The sequence below is a fragment of the Lepisma saccharinum genome, chromosome 30 (assembly GCF_977018435.1).
Source record: "Lepisma saccharinum chromosome 30, izLepSacc3.1, whole genome shotgun sequence".
NCBI classification, from domain to species: Eukaryota; Metazoa; Arthropoda; class Insecta; order Zygentoma; family Lepismatidae; genus Lepisma; species Lepisma saccharinum.
Window position 1 is genome coordinate 36,195,369 of NC_139258.1, and position 23,475 is coordinate 36,218,843.

The following is a 23,475-nucleotide window of genomic DNA, read 5'->3' on the forward strand; positions in this document are numbered from 1 at the left end:
CGAGACGGACATTGAGGAATCAAGACCGAGACGGACATTGAGGAATCAAGACCTAGACGGACATTGAGGAATCAAGACCTAGACGGACATTGAGGAATCAAGATCGAAACGGACATTGAGGAATCAAGATCGAAACGGACACTAAGGAATCAAGATCGAAACGGACACTGAGGAATCAAGATCGAAACGGACATCGAGGAATCAAGACCGAAACGGACGTCGAGGAATCAAGACCGAGACGGACGTCGAGGAATCAAGACCGAGACGGACATTGAGGAATCAAGACCTAGACGGACACTGAGGAATCAAGACCGAGACGGACATTGAGGAATCAAGACCGAAACGGACATTGAGGAATCAAGACCGAGACGGACATTGAGGAATCAAGACCGAGACGGAATTGAGGAATCAAGACCGAGACGGACATTGAGGAATCAAGACCTAGACGGACATTCAGGAATCAAGACCGAGACGGACACTGAGGAATCAAGACCGAGACGGACATTGAGGAATCAAGACCTAGACGGACACTGAGGAATCAAGACCGAGACGGACATTGAGGAATCAAGACCTAGACGGACATTCAGGAATCAAGACCGAGACGGACACTTAAGAATCAAGACCGAAACGGACACTGAGGAATCAAGACCGAGACGGACACTGCGGAATCAAGACCGAAACGGACATTGAGGAATCAAGACCGAGACGGACATTGAGGAATCAAGATCGAAACGGACACTGAGGAATCAAGATCGAAACGGACACCGAGGAATCAAGACCGAAACGGACATCGAGGAATCAAGACCGAGACGGACATCGAGGAATCAAGACCGAGACGGACATTGAGGAATCAAGACCGAGACGGACATTGAGGAATCAAGACCGAGACGGACATTAAGGAATCAAGACCTAGACGACATTCAGGAATCAAGACCGAAACGGACATTGAGGAATCAAGACCGAGACGGACATTGAGGATTCAAGACCGAGACGGACATTGAGGATTCAAGACCGAGACGGACATTGAGGAATCAAGACCGAGACGGACATTGAGGAATCAAGACCGAGACTTCCTCATCTCGTATCTTCTCGACACCATTCCTAGTCACGGTCATGGCCCTTGACAGTTTCGTCTAATACAGAATGAGAGCCTTACCGGGTCTGTCACACCTGCTGCACCTGTTTTTAGTTTCATTTTAATCGTGACAAATATTTGGCAGACGCCTGGCGTAAAGAAACTACGTTTCCGGATTTTCCTGTAACCGGAACATGAGGGATTTTCACAGCTTTATTGACATTTTCCAGGGCCTCTCGGCTCCCCGAGGACTTGACCTGCATACTTAGCTTTCTGCGTTGAAAGTTTGGACGGAGGCCAAGAAATTCGGAGCCGTGGATGAAAAGTTGGGCAGTCCAGGCAATTCCATCTCGTACAGAACTTTCTGGAAGACTTTTTAGTAGCAAAAACTTGGAAGGAGATGAAATAAATAAAGTTTTAGAGCTGTGCTACTTTCAATATCGCTACGAAAGTTATAGAAATGGGAATGTGCTTCATTGAAAAAGAAGCGTGGGTCAAATGTATAATTATAGTTAGTTTGATATTCATCGTTGTGCAATAGCGATTGTCTGTAATCAGAATTTAAAAAATGGAAAGTATTGTTGAAAATCCAGTAACCTGATTAAAGGTGATAATCATATTGGAGAGTAATTTCATGCAACAATGTGATAAATTTCAACGAAACTTGATAATGCTGAAAATTAATATTGTAACTCCTGATTCCAGATAGGCTATCAGGCTGGGTAGAGAGAAGGTTCAGACTTTCCTATAACATTTTACAGGTTGGTTGATAATGCCAGCCATGCGATTATGTGAGGAACGAATCCATAGATATGCTATTGCAAGAACGATGAAACATATTGAATGATAGAAGAAAGAAGTTTTAGTCTTTCATAGGCTCTTAGGTTAAGCCTTATCTATTCGCTCGTAAACAACTGGCTTGCCTTCTGGATAGTTTATTTTTCAATTATCTGTAGTTTATTTTCCAAATGTGCCCTGATGAAAATCCGATGTTCTGAATGAACTTGTCACTACAATGGAGCAGAGTATGTAGAAGCTTATGTAATAACCACTACAAGCACAAAATCTAAAACAGATCTAGTAAAATGCGTACGTATTCTGCTGTAAATTACAAATATGGAGCTGTCGTTCAAAAGAATGACTTCAGTTCTTCCATAATTTTCGACTTATTTGCACATATGAACTTTCTTCGATGCTCGTTACATACAGTACATTGTCTGTACTTACGCACAGTTGCGTAAGAGTTTGTTCACTTTTTTGTAGTTTATATCTTTCTAAAGAATAATTTGAACACACTTAGAAAAAAATGATTTTAGCATGTGCACCTGAAAATATTTTGATTTTTTTAAAAAATTTATATGAGCATTCTCATATGCAAAAGTATGACGATAACATTTCTCGACTCGCCAACATGCAAGAACCAATATGTATATTTCTATCGTATTTGTATTTTGTGATATATTTTTTTCTGCCACTTTTGACTAATCGAGACAATGAGAATGAGTGATGATTAAATTAATATAAGGGGGGGTTCACAAGAACACTCACTCCCAAGTCGGGACTCGAACACCGGACTTCCCGTGTCGAACTTGGCCACCGAGGCGATAGCTTTTTCATTGTTGTAACTTACAATAATTTCCTTCAGTTTTTGTTGTACAGCAAAGATAAAAAGATGATGTTTTCAGTTCATGCCTTTCTGATGTAAACATTGTTTAAAACAAACATATTTCAAAGAATAAAAATTAGGGCTGATCCGATTCCATTTTAAACCATACCGATACTCTTATCGATTCCCACCGATATACCTGAAAATTGCAATAATTAAATATTGGTTGAAAATATTGATATCTAAATATTTTTCTCCAATTATATGCATAAATTTACCAAGAAATTTGCTTTAATATTCAAGAATTAAACCAGAATGTTAAAATAGATGATGTGTAATCAGAAAATCAGCTGTTCGCGCCAAATTAGTGCAAAATAAATATAAAGTTTGAATTTTGCATAATTTCCACGGTGAAGTGTCGCTCGGCATTTTTGTGGATCCCGTGAAAGACCAATATGCCGGAAAAGTATGAGTATGTGAGTTTGTATCGGCACCGATACATCAGCCCTGGAAAAAATACTGCACATGATTTTCGTTGCAGGTTCATTGCCACATTACGTCGAGCACGATACAGAGAGAAACACGCGTTTTTGTGCACCGAAGGAAAAATCAATGTAGCCAATCCGTGTCGTGTAGCAATGTTGTTTTCCACATCTTTTGTATCGCTCTGAATACAACTTGTTGCCACAGACAACAGAAGAGTCGCGGTACATCCTTAAAACATTCATGAAAAGGGAGAAAGAAGGAAAATCTATTCCCAGAGCAGCAGGTGGCGGTGGTGATTCATATGTAGATTGGATCAATACATTCCCTCTGGTGATGTCACTGCCTATTGTGTTTAAAGACTTTGTTTAAATATTTCCGTTTCGGGAATGCTAACACTGGGTAGTCAGGAAGAAGGCATAATATGACTGTGTCAGGTTTCTAATGAAGTCAGGGGTGTCTGCAGAAATCATGTTATGAAATATTACTGAAAGGCGGTGGGGTTGTTCTGGGAAAGAATTGTTGTAATATGGTAAAGAATCTTGGGTGTATTGTCGTGGGGGTTTATCCAGAATCACTCATATTGGAGGGGGTAAGGTCATTGGGGGTGGGGGCATAAGCGTAAAATTAGCGCCAAAATTACTGGGTCTTTTTTAAAAAATCAGCGGGGGGAGCGGGTTACGGTTTTTGGAGTGTGGGTAAATCACTGGCATAGGCGTGCGCAACCCTCTTGATTAAGGGGGGAGGCAAATTCATTTATGAAAATAAAACTCGTTCCATCTCACTGTTTTATTGTATCGATGGGTACGAAACATTTAATATATATATATATATATATATACTAAATCCAGCAACATAGATGCCTCATAACTGACGAATAAAGCATATGGGAGTGTAATAACGAAGCGGGGTAGTCCAATTACATAGGATATAATGCAGGCCCCCCCCTCCCCGTACGCACGCCTATGATCACTATTGTTTACCAGGGATTATCGTGAGTTACGATGAGTCGAATTGTAGTAGTTTTAAACCAACTTCTTAGTTGGATGCAGTGGCGTGCTAAGAGGGGTTGGTTGTGGGCGAGTGTTCGTAACAAAAGAGAACGCAAAATACAGGTAAAGATTGCAAAATATATGATTATTAAAGAATACATGCCCAGCCCACTGATAGGAGTGTTTAAAAAAGTGGCTGACATACCTACCGTTGTCAATGCCACCTCGATGACCACACATCTCCTATTCAAGCCACCGAAGGTTCAGGGTTCGAGTTCATGGATATACATGAGTATTTCTTGAGTGTGGGCTTTTTTAAAAATTTCATCCTCTTCGCGATTCATCTAAAGGTCCTTTTTTTCTGCTAGCTTGCTTGCATAAATCTATCCAACAGCTGAAGTAACTACTGTTTCTCTCAATACATTTATTAGACTACAGTAAACTTTCAGCCTTATTAAGCACTTTGAGATCAGAAAATCTGTTAAAACTTCCAGTGGTAGTGTATGTAGGGGAGAGTCGTACAGTGGGATGCAGAAGTACTACCTGGCAAGTTACCATGTTTATTATTTTTTTAAATTTTACTCAACGAGATCTTCGGAAGTTGCAACAAAATGCCAAACAAGCAACAAACTTAGTTTCAGTCCTTAAATCCACGCAGGATTCAAGAGATTTTATGAAAATGGTATTGGACAATTTGCCGAGCAGTAGTTATGCATCCCACTGTACAAGTTGTTACCGCAATGTGGCAAACCTTGGTCAAGAGAGAACACCAACATGTAGTTAAGTAATGAAAAAGGAACTTCGATGTGGCATGATTTTTTCCGCGTCAATTTTATTGTAGATATACATCATGCACAAGAGGTTTACGTAACGTAACTGCGATAGAGTACCATACATCGAGCTTGTAATTTCAGCGACACACACAACACAAGAACGGATAGATTTAAATCTAAATGTGTACTTAAAAATGAGTGGCTGTGGTGTACTTCTTTACGATAGCATTGTTTTCTGTTACATTGTCTCCACACCTCGCATTCAACTTCTGAAGCACGAACTTCTGTCATGATAAGAAATACATACACTCCATCTCATAATGCCTCCCGGAAACCACGAAGAAATGAAAGAACACTTCCTTATTTCTATGTTTAAGATTTACATGGGAAACCACAGAAATACATTATATCTCATTTTCTATTCACGCGGTAGAATCGCTCATTATAATTAAATGTTTACGACTTAATTTTCCCATATTATTGTGAAGATTTTGATCCGAACAATAAGGACACATAACGTACCGTAACATGATATCATATTTTCTGTCTATACTGATTAGGATATGAAAGTTGTGGAGTAACGGAACGTGTTACTTTTTGGGTACTTTGCTTGCTTAACTGGATTTATTTGCCGCTATGAAACATGCTTTGTTTTAAACTTTTGCATGTAAAGTTACGTTGGGTAAACGTGCACGACAGGAAACAGATGTGCTACTTTTGTAAACAAAAAAAATGTCATTATTGCATGACAGTACGTATAGTACAAGAGGTGAGACAAGAAACTCTCCCACCGATGTGCTGGGTCGGAAACGCGGCAAGCGCATGCGCGAACTTCCCTTATCGTGCTTAACAGGCAGGGTTGCCGATCGTCATAAATGTGTGAGCACCGAGAAACAACGCGATCGACTTGCCTGTATTAATTTGAAGTGTGTGTTTGTTTTGTGTGCAGTGTACTTGCTAGCATGGAAGCTTGCAGTTCAGAGATAGCAAGTCAACTCGGTGGACGGAAAGCAATCCAGAGTCAAGAGCGAGAAATTGTATATAATGTATATACGCATTTATGAAAGACGAGGTGGGAGTTGGTATGTCCGAAAACCAGTTGCAAAGGAGGGTGGCTCGCACATGTGGTGTTTCATTCAGCAGTGTGAGAAGAATTGTACTAATAGAAAGTAAAGCATGCACTACGTTGAAGAAACACTTTCATACGCCCCATAAAACACGACCTCGCCGAAAAATCAAAAGTCATATAGACGAGTTCGATAAGTGTGTTGTTAGGCGTGTTGTGCACGAATTTCACCTTACGGACGGGGAAGGTATCCGAAGGGTTTTGAAACAAAGAATAGAGTTCTAAGGCAGTGTCTAGTGTGTGCGCAAGATAATACGTGACCTAGAGTTTAAGTGGGAAAAAGCAGAAAATAATAGACAATTGCTTATAGAAAAGGACGAAATAAGAAGTTTACGTTCATCGTACCTCAAAGCCATAAAAATCTTTCGTCGACAAGGACGACCCATTGTTTACGTGGACGAACTTATTTTCACAGCTGTACAACTAAGAAAGAAGCTTGGGTGGATGAAACCGCGACTGCCATCAAAGCACCGGTGTCTAAAGGGCAACGTGTAATTGTTGTACATGCTGGCGGTTAATGTTCAAATCTGGAAAATATTTTGGCGATTACCACCATGATATGGAGGCCCAATTTTTTTTTTTTTTTATTTGATATATTTTATTTTACTTCGCGTTTTGTGCCTCTTGGCTAATTTGCGAAGATGGGGATGAGTGATGAAATGATGAAATTGATGAATGGACATTTACAAACAACCATGACCGAGCGGGATTCGAACCCGGGACCCTTGGCGTCGCAGCGCGATGTGCTAACCACTCAGCCACAGGGTCCGGGGAGAAGTTGATCCCAAATTTGACACGAAACAGTGTGGTTGTTGTTGCACCTCATGCCATAACGTACAAATAAATCCTGCGCCTTCTTCCTCCTCCCGAAAAGACATTATGATTCAGTGGCTCGTTCAAAACAACACCCCCTTTGACGCACACATGTTCAAACCATTTACCATTGGTGAAAATTAACAAACCCCGTTTGAAGATGTTCAAAATTGATTCCATCGTAGCAGAACACGGTCATTCCGTTGTATGTTTACCGCCATGCCACCCAGATCTTCTTGCTTATTAGTTTTCTTGTGTTCTCTTTCTGCGTAGAGCCCTCCCCGATGGCGCAGTGGTAGCGTTGTTGCCTTGTAATCAAGGGGTCCCGGGTTCGATACCCGGTGGAGGCACAAGTGGTTCGGATCCCACTTTAAACTGTAGGTCCAGTCCCGATTAGCCTTACTGTGCATAAAGTGGACTTTAAACAAAAATTCAATCAATCAATCAATCGTTCTGCGTAGACATTTGACCCGTATGCACTGCCAACCCTGCTTCTATGCGTCCTTCCCCTACGTATGGCTTGGGCGTGAGGCCGCGAGGAGTTTCTTGTCTTACCTATTCTACTGTAACAGTAGCATAGTAACAGTAAATCGTGTATAAAGCAAGACTTGCAAGCATTTTTTTAAAATTTATCGATGGCCATCAACAATTAACATTAATTTTCATTAAATTACAATTTTATGTTATAAAATATGTTGGCCTAAATATAAAGGTTAGAAACCTTTTATAGGTAGGCCTAAGGTAAAGTTCCCAGTGCATATAGCTCTTGACCCGGGCCATTTTGGAGGTGATGTAATCAGCACCACGCTCCGGCCGCCTTTACACCCCAGGGTTGATCCCAGGTACCCATTGATTTGAAGCTGGGCGAGCCCCAGAGACGCTTTATGCGGGAACAAGGTCGGAAAAATTCCGACCTTAGGTCACCCACCCCGGGAATCAAACCCTGGTCTCCCGCGCGCCAGTCAGACACCCCACCGGGTTGTTATACCTGGAAAAATTACATCATGGATAACATTTACTTGTAGTAAATGTATACATGTAAATTAAAAGGTTTTTTTTTTTTTTTTGTTTTTTTTGCAATAAGTTTGTTCAGTACTGTTAATTTGTACAAGAAAGTAATTGTGCAAGCAACTTACTTTCAAACACTACAAAAATAACATGATGAAAATAGTTCCCTAGCGACTAAAAGAGCTCTCTTGATCGATTTGATGGACGTGTCCAGGGGTGAATAATTGATACAGGGTTAGAGACCGAGAGAGAGAGAGACAGGTCGAGGGATCGATTCATCGGCAATTTTACCCTCGCTGAAAAGTTCTACATTCTTAATGATTCTTTGCCAGGCAACGAATTCTACATTGATCGGGTGCGTGCATAGAAGTCTGCATGCGTGACGGAATCTTTGAAGTGTTGCGTAATACAGGAATTTTTAAAGTGCCTTGATCGATTTGTAGGGCGATATAATTTTTAACTACTGAATGATGCTTTTTAGGAATGTTCAAAATAGGGAAAATATGCTGATTTTGGACAAAGATTTATGCTATCTTACTAAATCATCTTTTTCAACATGCATGCACAATATTGTAAATGTACATTTCACAGATTGTGCCTTTCTAAATATTTCTAAACGTCAAGGGTGTTCGCAGCGAGTTTTAAGTAACTGTGCTGGATTGTTTGAAATAGCAATAGTATCCCGTCCCCATGGGCGTAATTTCGTGTGAACTTTAATGAGTACATGATGTCGGCTAACCAGTTTATTAATTGATACACACTTGTTACGCACACTCGAACGTCAATTCTGTTCGTCTTGAACGAACTTGATTCATTCCCACGGAATTTCTTGCATGAACTTGAGTATACAAATTTGTGTATTTTTACCAATTAGTAAACTAAACTATTGCCTTGCGGTTCTAAGTACAGGGTGGCCCAAAAAAAAAGATAACCGAACACATAGGTAACGGTTCTACATTTCGGTTACCTTTTTTTGGGCCACCCTGTACCTTGGAACAGTGGTTCTAACCTAGGCTATTAAATCATATGATAACATTTATGTGTAATTTGGAAACACTTAGTATATTTACATTGTAAGGAAACCCATACACAAATAGAGCTATCGAACTAATAACACTAAATCTCGACCATATTTCTATTGACAAGTTCAAACTTAACGTCCATCTAAGCTAGTTACAAGTTACTTGTGAACAATTTAATACATGTGAAATATTAGGACTATGCCATGGAAAAGAGCATACTGTTGTCTCAGCTCGATGAGTTGTTCAGTTGCATATTGGTGTCTTTTAATCCACAAGGCTGCATACTTTTCGGCAGGGATGTCTTTGACCAATCTGGACCATTCATGGACACTAATGACGTTTCAATTGTATTTGCTACATAGTTAAGAGATCATATACTTACTATATGCTTTGAATTCCGTTTTCTTTGAGGCGGATAAAGACATCCCTGGCAGGGATTACAATATTTTTTTTTGCTTGGGATATACAGGGTGATCCGTTTGAGATGTCAGAAAAATAAACCGTTATCAATAAGAGATTAATGTAGATACCTGTGAGCAGTTTGTTGTAATAGAAGCAGAAAGATGTAAGTTTCGAGTGAGGGGTGGTTAGCAGTCTTCAGCTGCGTGCCGGCAGTAGTATGCATGTAATACTCGAACATTTCGCATACCATACGAGATACTGTGTGCGCTGTTGTGACGTGACCACCACCTTTGTTACCATGCACATTAACGCCACCATGTGCCTGAAGTTTGTAAACCTCCACTCACTCGAAACTTACATTCTTTCTGCTTGCATTACAAAAAGCTGCTCGGAGATACGTACATGAACCTCTTGTATATAACGGGTTTACTTTTCTGACATCTCAAACGGATCACCCTGTATTATTTTGTGGGTGAGAAATCCCCCCCCTCTCTTAATTCGCAGAATGCTCTTCTGTACCAACTTTGATAAACTACAGATCCAATCTCTTAAAATCCTCTGTCCTTGGTCTTCAGTGGCCCAAAGAACAACAGTGTCAACACTTAAATTGTTTCACACAACCTGGAGGTATTTTTGATATAAATTCGATATTAAAGAGAGAAGAAACGTAGTACGTGCATTTAAAATGAGTGAAAGTAGCGCATGTCTTGTTTGGAAATATTGAAAAAGCCTTGAGTTGAGTGTTTACAAATAAACACTATTTCTGTAATTTTTATCATTAGATTTTGTAGTGCCAAAAACTTAATCATTGCTTTGCTGTTGATTAATATAAATGCTTTGAAAAAGACCCTGGAACGTATTAGAATGATTTAAATATCGGTTGCGTGTAATTTCGATTATAGCCTAACTGTTGATTATAGTGCATTAATTTGTTTTATGAGTAAAGTTAAGGAAAAATGATTTATACAATAGCATATCCCTTTAAACACCGATCCTAGTTTTGTGCCAACGTTAGACAACTTGAACTTACACGCGGGCTTGGATATGTTTATAGGGAGATCACGAAAAAACATTGTGAAACCCTTCCCCTACAGATACTTATATAGCTACATAGTTTTAATTGTAACTTTCAGGACGAGTTATGACAGATTGTTGGTTATTTCTCCAACTTTAAACTGTAGGTCCCGTCCCAATTAGCCTTACTGTGCATAGAGTGGACTTAAAACACCAAATCAATCATGTTGTTTTTGTTTTAATGTTTTACATATGTTTATCACAGTTCAAATATCTTTGTTTTCATTTTCCGATTCTTCAAAGCAATTTTCCTGGGTGGGAGCCCAGCCAGACCTGCTTCCAGGTGGAAGTTCATATCATCCAATTATTCAGGGTTGATTTTTGCACCTCTCATGGAACTTAGAATGAACGTTAACGAGCGAGAATAGAAATTTAGATAGTGCTATTAAGCATCGTATACAGAGCAAGCAGAAAGAACATTGGAATACGACATACATAATTGTTTCATTTGCGTGTCTGTAAGCAATACAAAGGCAGTTTTATGGAAAAATCGGTAGTAATTGTTCAAGTAAAATGCCTGAGAACAAATAAACGTAGCCTTTGCTGATTGTGTTTCCTCTTGATCGCAAAATCTCCATAGATCATATTCTAGTCATATCAGTACATTTCTGCTTACGAGCGGCATTGGTGAGAATATTGAGTTAACACTTTCAACATCGCCTCTGAAACTTCTGGATTCAAGTTGTTTGTTGTTTTCGGTTTATCTTCGTCTAATTGTAGTTCATCGTAATTGACCAAATGGCTCCAAATCAATATAATGAACCTTTAAATTTTTCTTGGTACTCATGAAACCGTCTGTACATTATTCATTTGTCATTGAAACAGAGCATTCATATATAGGTTTGAAGCAACTCTCACAATTATGACCAAAGAGATGTCAGTGTGAATGTGATAAACGTAATGTGAACACTATAATGTTCATATTTTCTAAACTTTGTGAAGTTTATATACTATTTGGCTCGTTCTTATTACAGAATAAGTGTGTTCGTAAAATGGTATATCAACGTGTAGTATAATACATTGTTGGAATAACTAAAATACCTTTTGGTTATTCCAACGATGTGTGTGTATGTATGTGTGACGTGCATGCTCCGTCGTCTATGATTTATGTAACGATTGGCGGAGCTCATGTAATTCTAACTGTGGAACTGTAATTCTTTGTTTTAGAAAACATTTTATCCCTTTTCTTCAATAGTTATTTGCATCTACATTTGTGAAATGGTTAATCGTGTTTTTTGCAGTCGCCATTTTTAAGGTTGTGCTTGTAAAGATCGTGTGAGCCCCCTCCTGCTGTCTTCCTGAACTGAGAATACAAAAAATGGATTCAAACTCGTAGCGTATAGACACTAGAAAACAAACAATAGAAGGCGATTGATGTGTATATATAAGCAACCAATAAAGCATAACCGGAAGTTCATAACGAGGGCTGCTCTGGCTCAATAGATATATTCAATACACCTCTCTGCAGCAACTCAAACCGGTTTCTACGTGAATGACGATCGATGCAGTGTGGTTTGCCAAGTCCCTACTGAGGGTGAAACGAAACTGAAAGTTGATACGTTACTAAAAAACCATGATACATTGCATTAATCAGTAGTTGCAGCCACAGTCAATGGTATTCATTTCATACGTTTCTTTTTTGTGCAGTAATCTAATCGTGAATTTGATATTCATCTTGAAAATGCTGTTCTGTTTTACCGTTGTTTCTATTTGATTTCAAATTATGTAGCCTATGCCGCACTAGAAATATGTTCGTGAGAAAGATATATGGAATTATGAACACACTCGAAATATTAAAGCCCATGTGTTAGGTGGTAGACCAGCAACAGCTGTACCTCGCCTAGTAATAAAGTCAATTCAATTCAACATCGTGATTCCCCCTCCCCCGCCCATACACACAGGGTGTCGTCGTACGTGTGTCGCGATTTGCCAAAACTGACAGAAAAGTAAAGTAAATCAATCAATCAATCGTGACGACATCAAGACGAACACATTTTCTTGGCTTTTTTTTGTTTCACAACTGCCATTGCCATTTATTTTTTTCTGTCTGCTAACATAACTAATAGCTATAATACGTTATGTACACAGCATTATGCCAGCGAAAGGTTACCAAGGAAAGATGTCTGTGTTTGCGTGTGTAATACAATATGTGTATCATGTTCCTAGTTATAAATATTATTTCGAGTTTTGGTAGATGGTTGTTTCTCATACTTTGGTCACATTTCAGTGTTTCTTTTTTTATTTTCCGTTATTTTCTAAAATATTTCCTCCCCATTCCACTGGAACCTCTTTTGAAGATGGAAACCTGTGGTCTCCAAATGTAGGCCATCGATTAATGAACTGTACTCACAAATAAAGACCCTGAGTTAAAATGGCGAAGTAAGGTATGTGCTTGTAATATTGATTTGTTCATTCTTTTTCTTCGCAGTTCCCATATTCGCATCATTGTTAACCATACAAACAAATTTGAGACCAAATTGGAGTAAAATTCCTCATGGTGTATAAAGTATTTTCAAATATTGAGACCCGCATTGTGAGCTTCGATACTCCATCTAAGTAATATGAAGCCGCAAAGTGCGTTCTCTAGACGTTGCGATCAATCGAAAGACTTACCGGAGAAGCCAGTGTTTGCCAACACCTGTGTACACAAAGGGGGGGGGGAATAAGAGACAGTTCCCTTCTTGGATGTCGAAATACCATTAAAGAGTACAAGTAGACTGAGACTCTCGGTAGTGTATTGTACACTCAACGACAAAAGTAATAGACGAATTGTCCATCACCAAATAAATTTCATTCAGTAATTGAAATAAAATGGCCAATAAGCCGAGTACAACACCTGCTTCCATTTCTTAAAACAACACAGGACAAGTAAAATTAAAAAAATGAATGTAAATATGCAATGGACAATTTGTTTATTATCATCTTTGCGGTTGACTGTACGAATGCATTCGTAAAGTGGATCCCACTTTAAATTGTAGGTCCAATCCCGATTGGCCTAACTGCATAAAGTGGATTTAAAACATAAACTCAAGTGTTCCTAAGGTGAGTAATGATAGTGGCGTGGTTAAGAAGGGGGACACATTTCACTAGTTCGGAAGACTGTCGTATTAACTGAATTGAATAGTGGTACGCAGGATATTCTTCACATAAATTCTAGCTTTGATGCGTAAAGTAAAGTGCTCCCCTGTGCTTAGCACCACGCCAGGAAGGCATATAGGGGGTGGGGGGTAACGCCCCACACTTTCTTGATCCGGTCATGGGTGGAGGTGATGTGATCAGCATCACGCCCCTGACCGCCTTTACCCCCCAGGGTTTCTCCCAGGTACCCATGTTATTCGACGCTGGGTGGGCGCCGGGGCCGCGTCCAACGCTAGAAAAGTTCCCGGATTTGAACCGGCCGGGGATCGAAACCGGGACCTTGAGCATGGTAGTCAGACGCGTTACCGACTGAGCGTATTTTTATTATTTTTAACATCCATAATTCAGAGCCTAGATGCACAAACACAGGATTTATTTTACTTGGTTACATTAACCCTATTCGAATGTTTAAAGTCGGTTTGATTGTTATAACCTAAGAATGTCCGCAACTGTACGACTGTGTACTGTAACTGTGATATTCTCAGCTCAATATTCAAAACTTTTTTTTATATAAAACCAAGGTTGTTAAAGGTCCAGGAACCCATAAATTCTAATGGGTTCCGCAACAGAACCGGAACATTTTTCTCGCACAATAAATTCGGTCCAAGTTGCGTATTGTTTCGTTTCATTTCAGTACAGAACTTGGACCCTATTTAATCTGATCTGGAAGAAAAGGTTTCTGGACCGCATTCAAATTGATCAGGAAAAATAAGTTCCTTGACTGTATTTAAATTGATCCGGAAAAAAAGGTTCGTGGACCGTATTTAAATTGATCCGGAAAGAAGTTCCTGGACCGTATTTAAATTGATCCGGATGTTTAGGTTCGTGGACCGTATTTAAATTGATCCTGAAAAATGGTTGCTGGACCGTATTTAAATTGATCCGGGAATAAGATTCCTGGACCGAATTGACATATTTTACAGATAAAAAGGTTCTTTACGGTCCAGAACCCATTTTCGATTGCAGATTTTCTCTTCTGGACCGGAATTGAATTTCTTGATAATTCCTATACCTTTAACAACCCCTATATAAAACTAATTCTTTCTAATATATAAAAATGGATGCGCGCGCGCGCGCGCGCGTGTGTGTGTGTGTGTGTGTGTGTGTGTGTGTGTGTGTGTGTGTGTGTGTGTGTGTGTGTGTGTGTGTGTGTGTGTGTGTGTGTGTGTGTGTGTGTGTACACGTGTGTTTGTTCCGGCATAACTCTCGAACGCCTGGAGCGAATTCAACCAAACTTGGAACGCATATCACTTGCAAACTCGAAAGAAATACTGTGGTGGTAAGACACCCCTGGCACCCCTAGGGGTGGGGGTGAGAGTGGGTGACATGTAAAACAACCGATATTAGTGTGGAATCCATAGTTGTCGGGGTCGCTAAGATTAATAGTGACACTCTCAATGCCGTTCAACTCCAAGACACCCCTGGCACCCCTAGGGGTGGGTAGGGGGTGACATGTAAAACGACCAATATTAGTGATGAATCTATAGTTTTCGAGGTCACTAAGATGAACAGTGACACTCCCAATACCATTCAATTAAAAGACCCCTGGCAACCCTAGGGGTGGGGGGGTGGGAAGGGGGTAACATGTAAAACGACCGATATTAGTGTGGAATCTATAGTTTTCGGGGCCGCTGAGATGAATAGTGACACTTCCAATGCCGTTCAACTCCCAAGTTCATTTTACACTATAATTAGAATCCATTATATTCCTGTCTAATAGAAGATTGGGATAAATAAATACCCGGGAAATCAGCTAGTTGATTTATAATTTAAGAACGTAAATCGGACCAGAGTTAAAAGATAGAGGCTTTTGTGAAACACTGCTAAAGAATATTTTTCCCACACGACACTTTTTAAAAAATGAGACATTTAACTTTTTGTCAATGTAAAACTGTCGTACTCGAGTGACCAAGGGTATATACCAACTGAACGTCGATGACAGCCTTGTGGTTGGTTCTGCTTTTTATCGTTCCTTTTCGGTGACCTAATATTCTAAGCACTCGCTTGAAGCGTTATTTTTTGTACAGCATTCTTCTGTCAATTGTGCATGGATAGATGTTGTCAGAGGTCGGCAATTGCTTTCCATTGTCTCCTTTGGAAAACTTGTTTGTGACCTATTAAGTGCGCATTTTAGAGTTAAGAGACTTTTTCTTTCTCGCACAATAGGAATACAAATTAGAGCTGTTGGGTCTATCCAAGTAGGGCAGGGCTCATTCAGGTCTTGTTAAATTTGGATGGCTTGAAAAGCGTAGCTTTCAGTACTTGTTCTGGTTGGGAATTCTTCCAATTTGACTTTCAACAATGTGGTTTCAAGATGGGGGTTCATTTCTTTGGTTTCACATGCGACAGTGTGGTAAGTTACTCATAAAAGGAACCCGTTACTTGATTCACAAGAGTATCTTTCTCTCACGCAATGTGAACACTCAATATGTACTTCAGGAAAAGTGTTACAGATTTATGGTAGCAACTGGAGGGCATGTGGGATTTGGTATTTATAATACAAAAGTTGTATTTCAACATTTCCCCCTATTTTTATGAAAGAAACCAGTTTTATTATAGTAATTGTTTGACGGACAAGGACGATGCATTATGCCCTTATTGTTGTTCACAGAATGATAATGAACGTATTGCGTATTTTAAATTATTATAAAAGTTTGAGATCTTCAACATGTAGTTGCAACACTGATCCTAGTTTCTTGCAAATTGTGTGCAATATCGTTTTGTACCCACTATGAAGGTAGACAATTAAACAGGTAAGTTGTCATTGAAGCTTTTTTTTTAACTCCCTGCAATGACGATCGTGGAGAGGTTGTTACATCAGATCGATATTAAAGGGATAATGTTCCTTATTCATTCATTCATGCAGAATCATAAGTTTATTGTATTAGAACCAGCGGAAATCCGTAAGTGTACCATATGCAGAACAGTCTTCTCCATCTACATGTCCTCTCATATCTGAGGAACGGTTGAACTAACCTTCCATAATCATAGGTGAAGACGGGGTATTTGATATTTTCCCTAGTAGGTGATCATCGCTATGCTTGGAAGTTCTTCACTAAACACTACGCTTTGTCTCGACAGCCACTGACCTAACTTGGAGATGGTTTTCTACTATTTAGAGGAATCCCACATTTTTTTCATCAATTCGAGGCACTATTTGCTGTTGTAAGTAAACTGGGTTTATTGATTTGAACTTTTGCTCATATCATCTTGCCAACATGCTTCTCTGAGATCTTTAAACGAGTTAGGTAATATTTTTCAGTTCACACATTTTATGTTGTTTTTGGAACAGGATGGCCATGATAGGTTACTCCTTCAGGGTAGGGGCGTTGTTCGTAAATTAAGTCTTCCCCAGCCTCAACGCTGAAAGATTTCTCATTCTTCTTTCCGAAATTTATTTCCTTGACGATGTTAAGTAAGTTAATTGTATTTCATTATTTTTTTAATATAATTTTTAGCACGAAGTATAACACTGGGAAAGTTTGGCTTTCTGTGCCCGTAATATTGTTCCATCGTTAACACGTACAGCCAACTACAAATTGCCCACCTCTGTTTTCCATTTTTCCTTTTAAATCTACATTCTGTGTTAAGGAATAGAATTCTGTTGATGCAAGGCAGATGTTCTTCTCTGCCTATTGACGGTTTTATTTTAAATTCATTATCATCACATTGTGGAAAACAGACAAAAATGGCGATGGTCATTGCGCCTACTATTACTTTTGCTGTACAGTGGAATACATGAGTATTACAGCGCAAATTGTCCATCACCACGTTCGTGCACTTTATTTGACCCAATAAGAGCTTCAAGAATTAAAACTCAAAACAAGCTGTTTACAACACTGCACCAGCATACATAAAAATCCATCGCTTAAAAACACACAGGATGCAAGAGAAAAGTTAATCAAAATAGTCATGGGAAATTTGCACGGCAATATTCATGGATCCCACTGTACAACTGCGAAAGAAGCAATTATAGTGTTGCATTCGAATTATTCATTGTTGTACTGTTGATAATATGTGAACGTATATTTTGTAAATTGTACGATTCTTGTCGAAGCTTCCACTTAGTTAATTGTTCGCTTTTTCCCTCTTTCAGAGAACCCAGGACGGTGGTGCTGAATAAAGGAACATCGGGACTGGGGTTCAACATAGTAGGAGGGGAGGACGGGGAGGGAATTTTTATCTCGTTCATCCTCGCCGGGGGACCGGCGGATGTTAGCGGGGAGTTACGTCGTGGCGACCAAATACTTAGCGTCAATGGCATCGACCTCCGGACTGCCACCCATGAACAGGCTGCCAATGCACTCAAGGTAAGATGGCCCTTGTTAACTTAATAGAACGTGGTTCGACAGACAAGATTAATGCAGTGTTGCCAGATGCACGGAACAAGGCAGACACATTTGTCAACATTGGTAAAGGCAAAGCAGCAGACGAATTTAAAAATAGATAATTTACGCTATAATAATAGGAATAATAATAACAATTAAAGTATACAATGGATCTATAAGGATCAGTTGATGTTGTACCTTTGTGCAATTGCCATTTGTTGAAAATTCACCCACTTTGATATTAATAACACTGTTCAACAAAATTTTGTTTTTTTAATGTTAAATTTATCTTACAGGATGACACTTCTAGCATTTTTTGAGCTGATTTCAGATCTGTTTACCAAATTTATTTACTACAAAGTATGCTAAATGTTTCTAATATGTCTTTGTGTGATATCAAATACATAGCCTATATAAGTAGGACAATAAAAATGTCACCTGATTTTTGGTAAGTGATGAAGTTCAATATGTGGTGTGAGTCACCAAAAGGTATATTCAAATTTTCATTTAGTGTCAAACATTTTGAACGATGCCTGAGGATTATATTATATGCAGTGCTCAAAGTGAGGGGGTGCAGGGGATGGTATCCCCCAGGTAGCTCCCCCCAAACATCACAAAACTCCTATTACCACCATATTTCCAATTAACAAGGTGAGGAAGAAATTTTAGTACTATTATTTGATGTATAAAAAGTTTTATCAAATGACAAAAAAATGTTTTCCTTATGCTTATAATTTATTTATTAATTTTGCTATAACTGTATCGTCTTCCTCCGTAGCCAAGTGGGTTAAGGCGTTCACTCGTTTTGAGATTGTTCGCTGCGGGATGGCGTAGGTTCGAATCCGGTTCTGGTTGAAATTTATTCGGCCTATGTATAGGGCCGGTGGCAACCCGCCATCGTGAGGAAATTGGGGAGCTTCGAATGAGTAAGCGTCATCCGGTCCCGGAAACCTACTATAACGGCTGGGGATACGTGGGGATGACCCCCCGACTATTCCAATACTGGTTGCAGATCTCCACGCTTAGAGGTGACGAAGGAAAGCGTGCGAGGGAGACTGGCAGTCGGTAGGTAAGCCAAGGCTGTTGCGCAACATGGTACTGCCTTCTGACATGAGCAATGTTGCTAGTACACATCGTACTATCAAAAAACATACTTTTTTTTATAACTAACTAACTAACTCCCTAGCCTTCTTAAACCCGAAGGTTCATGGCTGCAGCAACACAGGCCTTCCATCTTTCCCTATCTTGAGCAAGTTCTATATACTCTTTTCCATCCCTACCGATTTCCCTTAGGTCCATCTCAACGTTGTCACTCCATCTTCGTCTTGGCCTTCCTACAGGTCTCTTACCATCAGGTTTCCCAACAAGAATCCTGTAAACTCCTCTTTCCTCTCCCATTCGTGCCACATGGCCTGCCCACCTAAGTCTTCTTGATTTAATTATTCTAATAATATCTGGACATGAATACAAATTATGTAGTTCTAAATTATGTAACCTTCTCCACTCACCTGTCTCCTCATCCCTTTTAGGTCCAAATATTTTCCTAAGGATCTTATTTTCAAATACTCTCAATTTATGTTCCTCTTTCAATGTAAGGGACCAAGTTTCACATCCATATAATACTACAGGCAAAATTACTGTTTTGTATATTTTAACTTTTAGTTTCTTAGATATTAAACGAGAAGACAAAAGTTTATGAAGAGAGAAGTAACATGCATTTCCTGAATTAAGCCTACTTTTTATTTCCTCTTTAATATAATTTTCATTTGTTAATATTACTCCTAAGTATTTGAATTTGGAAACTGGCTCAAACGAGTTGTTATCAATAATTAGATTTTGATTATTACCTAACACTTGGTTTCGGCCTGTAAGCATATATTTAGTTTTCTCTTTGTTAACTTCCAAACCTATCTCTTTAGCAGTTTTGAAAAATATTTTAGCATTATTCTTAATTGTATTCACATCATCCCCCAGTAAGTCTACATCATCTGCATATGCTAACAACTGAGTCACACCATTTAATTTTAGTCCTTCTTTAGTTTCTTTTACCTTCCTTACAGCATATTCTAAGGCAAAATTAAAAAGCAATGGAGATAATGCATCTCCTTGTTTTAACCCATCATGAATTGTAAATTTGTCAGACATATTAATACCCACTCGAATTTTACTTTCTGTTTCACTGGTGCATACTTTTATCATATTAACAAGCTTCTTAGGTATTCCAAACTCTACTAATATATTATATAATTTATCTCTTTTGACCGAATCATATGCTTTTTTGAAATCAATGAATAGCTGATGGACATTTTGATTATATTCCCACTTTTTTTCAAGTGTCTGTCTGATGTGAAAAATTTGATCTGTAGTTGATCTGTTACGTTTAAATCCACATTGATAATCACCTATAATTTCATTAGCATATGGGGTTAGTCTTGTTAAAAGAATGTTAGATAATATTTTATATGTTGTTGAGAGTAGAGAAATTCCACGGTAATTATTGCAGTTCATTTTATCACCTTTTTTAAACACAGGAACAATTATGGATTCTTTCCACTGTTGAGGGATTTCTTCTTTATTCCATATTAAACAAATTAATTTATGAATTTGACATATTAATGAATTTCCACCATATTTAATTAACTCAGCTGGTATTAAATCAATGCCAGGTGCTTTGTTATTCTTTAGCCTTTTAATAGCATCTTTAACTTCAGTCAAGTTAGGTTCTGTAACTAAAGGTTCTGCTGTGTGGACTTCATTTACTTCTGATTTATCTCCTACATGAACATTTAAAAGGTCATTAAAGTAGTTCTTCCATCTATTTAGAATATCACTTGGGTCAGCTAGAAAATCACCGTCTTTATCTTTTATCAAGTTTACTTTAGGTTGCCACCCCTTTCTAAACTCATTTACACCTTTATATAAATCTCTGATATTTTTATTTTTGCTGTTTGTTTCAATTTCGTTAATTTTGCTTTTCAAGTAATCTCTTTTTTTACTTCTAAACGTGCGGTTAACTTCTCGCTTTATTCTATTATAATTGTTTAGATTTGTATCATCAGAGTTATTTAACCACCTAAGTCTAGCCTGATTTCTTATTTCTATTAGATTATGACATTCATTATCAAACCATGGCTTACTTTTTCTCGGTTTATGGTATCGTATACTTTCTTTAGCTGCTGATTCTATTGCATTACGTATGTGCTCCCAATTCTTATTTACGTCTGTTTCATTTATATTTTCATCATCATTTAAATCCTGCAAAACATCAAATCTATTTGACAGTTTAATTTGGTAATCTTTCTTAATTCTTTCATCAGTAAACTTTCCTGTATCAAATTTTAGAACTTTTAGATTTTGTTGCTTATGATTTATCACTGAGAGTCTTTCTCTTAATTTAGCAATTACTAAATAATGGTCACTGGCACAGTCAGCACCTCTATGTGTACGAACGTCAATTATACTAGTATGCCTTCTCTTATCAATGAGAATATGATCTATCTGATTATGAGTTTTACCATCTGGAGAAGACCAGGTATATTTATGGATATCTTTATGTTTAAAAGTGGTACTTTTCACAATTAAATTCTTTGAGGTTGCAAAAGTAATCAATCTTATACCATTATCATTACTTAATTCATGAAGACTTTGTTTACCAATCGTGGGTTTAAATGTCTCTTCTTTGCCAATCTGTGCATTACAGTCACCTAACAGAATTTTCATATCATACTGAGAAAATTTATCAAAGACCTGTTCTAACTCTGTATAAAAATCATCTTTAGTATTATCATCTTTATCTTCCGTTGGTGCATGTATGTTTATTAAAATAATTTTACACCACCTACCCTGTAAAACTGCATATGATATCCTATCATTAATAAATTCTACTGTTTTAAGAGCAGAGATAATTCTATTATTTATGAAAAAGCCTGTTCCAAAATTATGATTTTCAGTACCACCATAGAAAAAAGTATAATTTTTAGTTTTACAATTCCCTTCTCCTGGCCACCTAACTTCCTGGACAGCTACTACATCTAATTTATACTTAACTATCTCATTAACTGTACACTGAAATGCCCCAGGCCGGTAAAGGCTCAGAACATTCCAGGTGCCTAATTTAATATGTTTATTCCTAATGAAGATCTTATCCTTAGTCCAGGGACCTCCCAAAGTAGTCCCCACCCGGAGATCCGAACGGGGGACTATTTTACCTCCGGAATGTTTTACCTTGGGAACATCCATGGCCTTATATTGCTGTTTCTTGACATTTTTTTTTTTTACAGTGCAGAGTTGTCAGCTCTACGCCTAACCCCCAATATGAATGGAGGAACTACTACACAAGACAAACACAAACACATTAGACAGCACAATTACTACACAAGACACACACAAACACATCACAACTATAACACAATATAAACACAAACACACCACAACTACTACACAATATAAACATAAACAAACTACACGCCACAACTACTACACAAGACAAACACAAACAAATTAGACAGCACAACTACTACGCAAGACAAAACAAACACACTTAGACAGCACAACTACTACACAAACATACTAGACAGCACAACTACAACACAAGACACATACATACACATCACCGATACTACACAAGACAAACAGAAATACATTAGACAGCATAACTACTACATAAGATAAACACAAACACACTAGACAGCACAACTACTACACAAGACAATCCCAACCACACTAGACAGCACACCTACTACACAAGGCAAACCCACATACAAGCATACCACAACTACTACACAACAAACACAAACACACTAGACACCACAGCCACTACACAAGACAAATTCACTCACTACACAGCACAATTACTGCACAAGACACACAAACACACAACAACCACTACACAAGGAAAAAAACAAACGCACAACTACTACTACACAAGATGAAAAAAACAACAAAAAAACATATGAATGAAAGAATGAAAAAAGGAAAAAAAAACACATCATAACTAGATACATCATTTAGCTACTAACACGTCGCAAAAATCGGAACAAGCAGGCCGTTGACCTTGCAGCGCCCGACCTATCCTTATTGTATTTTTGTACTTGGAGACTGCACTCATGTGTAATTCCTGGCTTCAACCGTTGTAACAGGGGAATCCAAGTGTGGTGCGTCCGTCCGCCATCGATGCCCAGCTCGAGCGGGAAGTGCACCACGGCATGTGCTTCCCCGATTCCGGCGTCCACGAGCCCGTGGGCGGTGAAAAACTCTACCATATTGCAAAATTTCAAATTCGACCAGCAACGGTGCAAAAATTTATAATGGCATGTTTATTATCTTTCAACGCATTATGCAAACATTCCAGGAAATCGGCTGAGAATTTTTGCCACATCACCCTTACAGTCCGGACTTAGCACTAAGTGATTTTCACCTGTTTGGACCTTTAAAAGAATTCCTCGGAGGTCAACATTTCAGCAGTGATGACGAAGTGAAGCAGGCTGTCCTAGAATGGTTCAAACGTATTGACAAACTTTTCTATGCCGAAGCTTTCCGGGTATTAGTTAAACGTCGGACAATAAAAAGCAGTTTTCACCCCTATAAATTTGATCTTTTATATCATAAACTCAAAAGTACCGGATTGACTTGGATG

The 23,475-nt window shown here is 38.6% G+C and overlaps 1 protein-coding gene across 14 annotated transcripts in view; it reads left to right on the forward strand.

The window, feature by feature from the left end:
• LOC145981874 (disks large 1 tumor suppressor protein-like) overlaps window positions 1–23,475 on the forward strand; it is a 1,252,559-nt gene that overhangs the window by 1,183,027 nt on the left and 46,057 nt on the right. For all 14 annotated transcript variants that reach the window (XM_083115344.1, XM_083115335.1, XM_083115336.1 and 11 more), the window contains one exon: window positions 17,609–17,822. In XM_083115344.1, coding sequence (XP_082971470.1) covers window positions 17,609–17,822 — 214 coding nt within the window. The remainder of the gene's footprint in view (window positions 1–17,608; window positions 17,823–23,475) is intronic.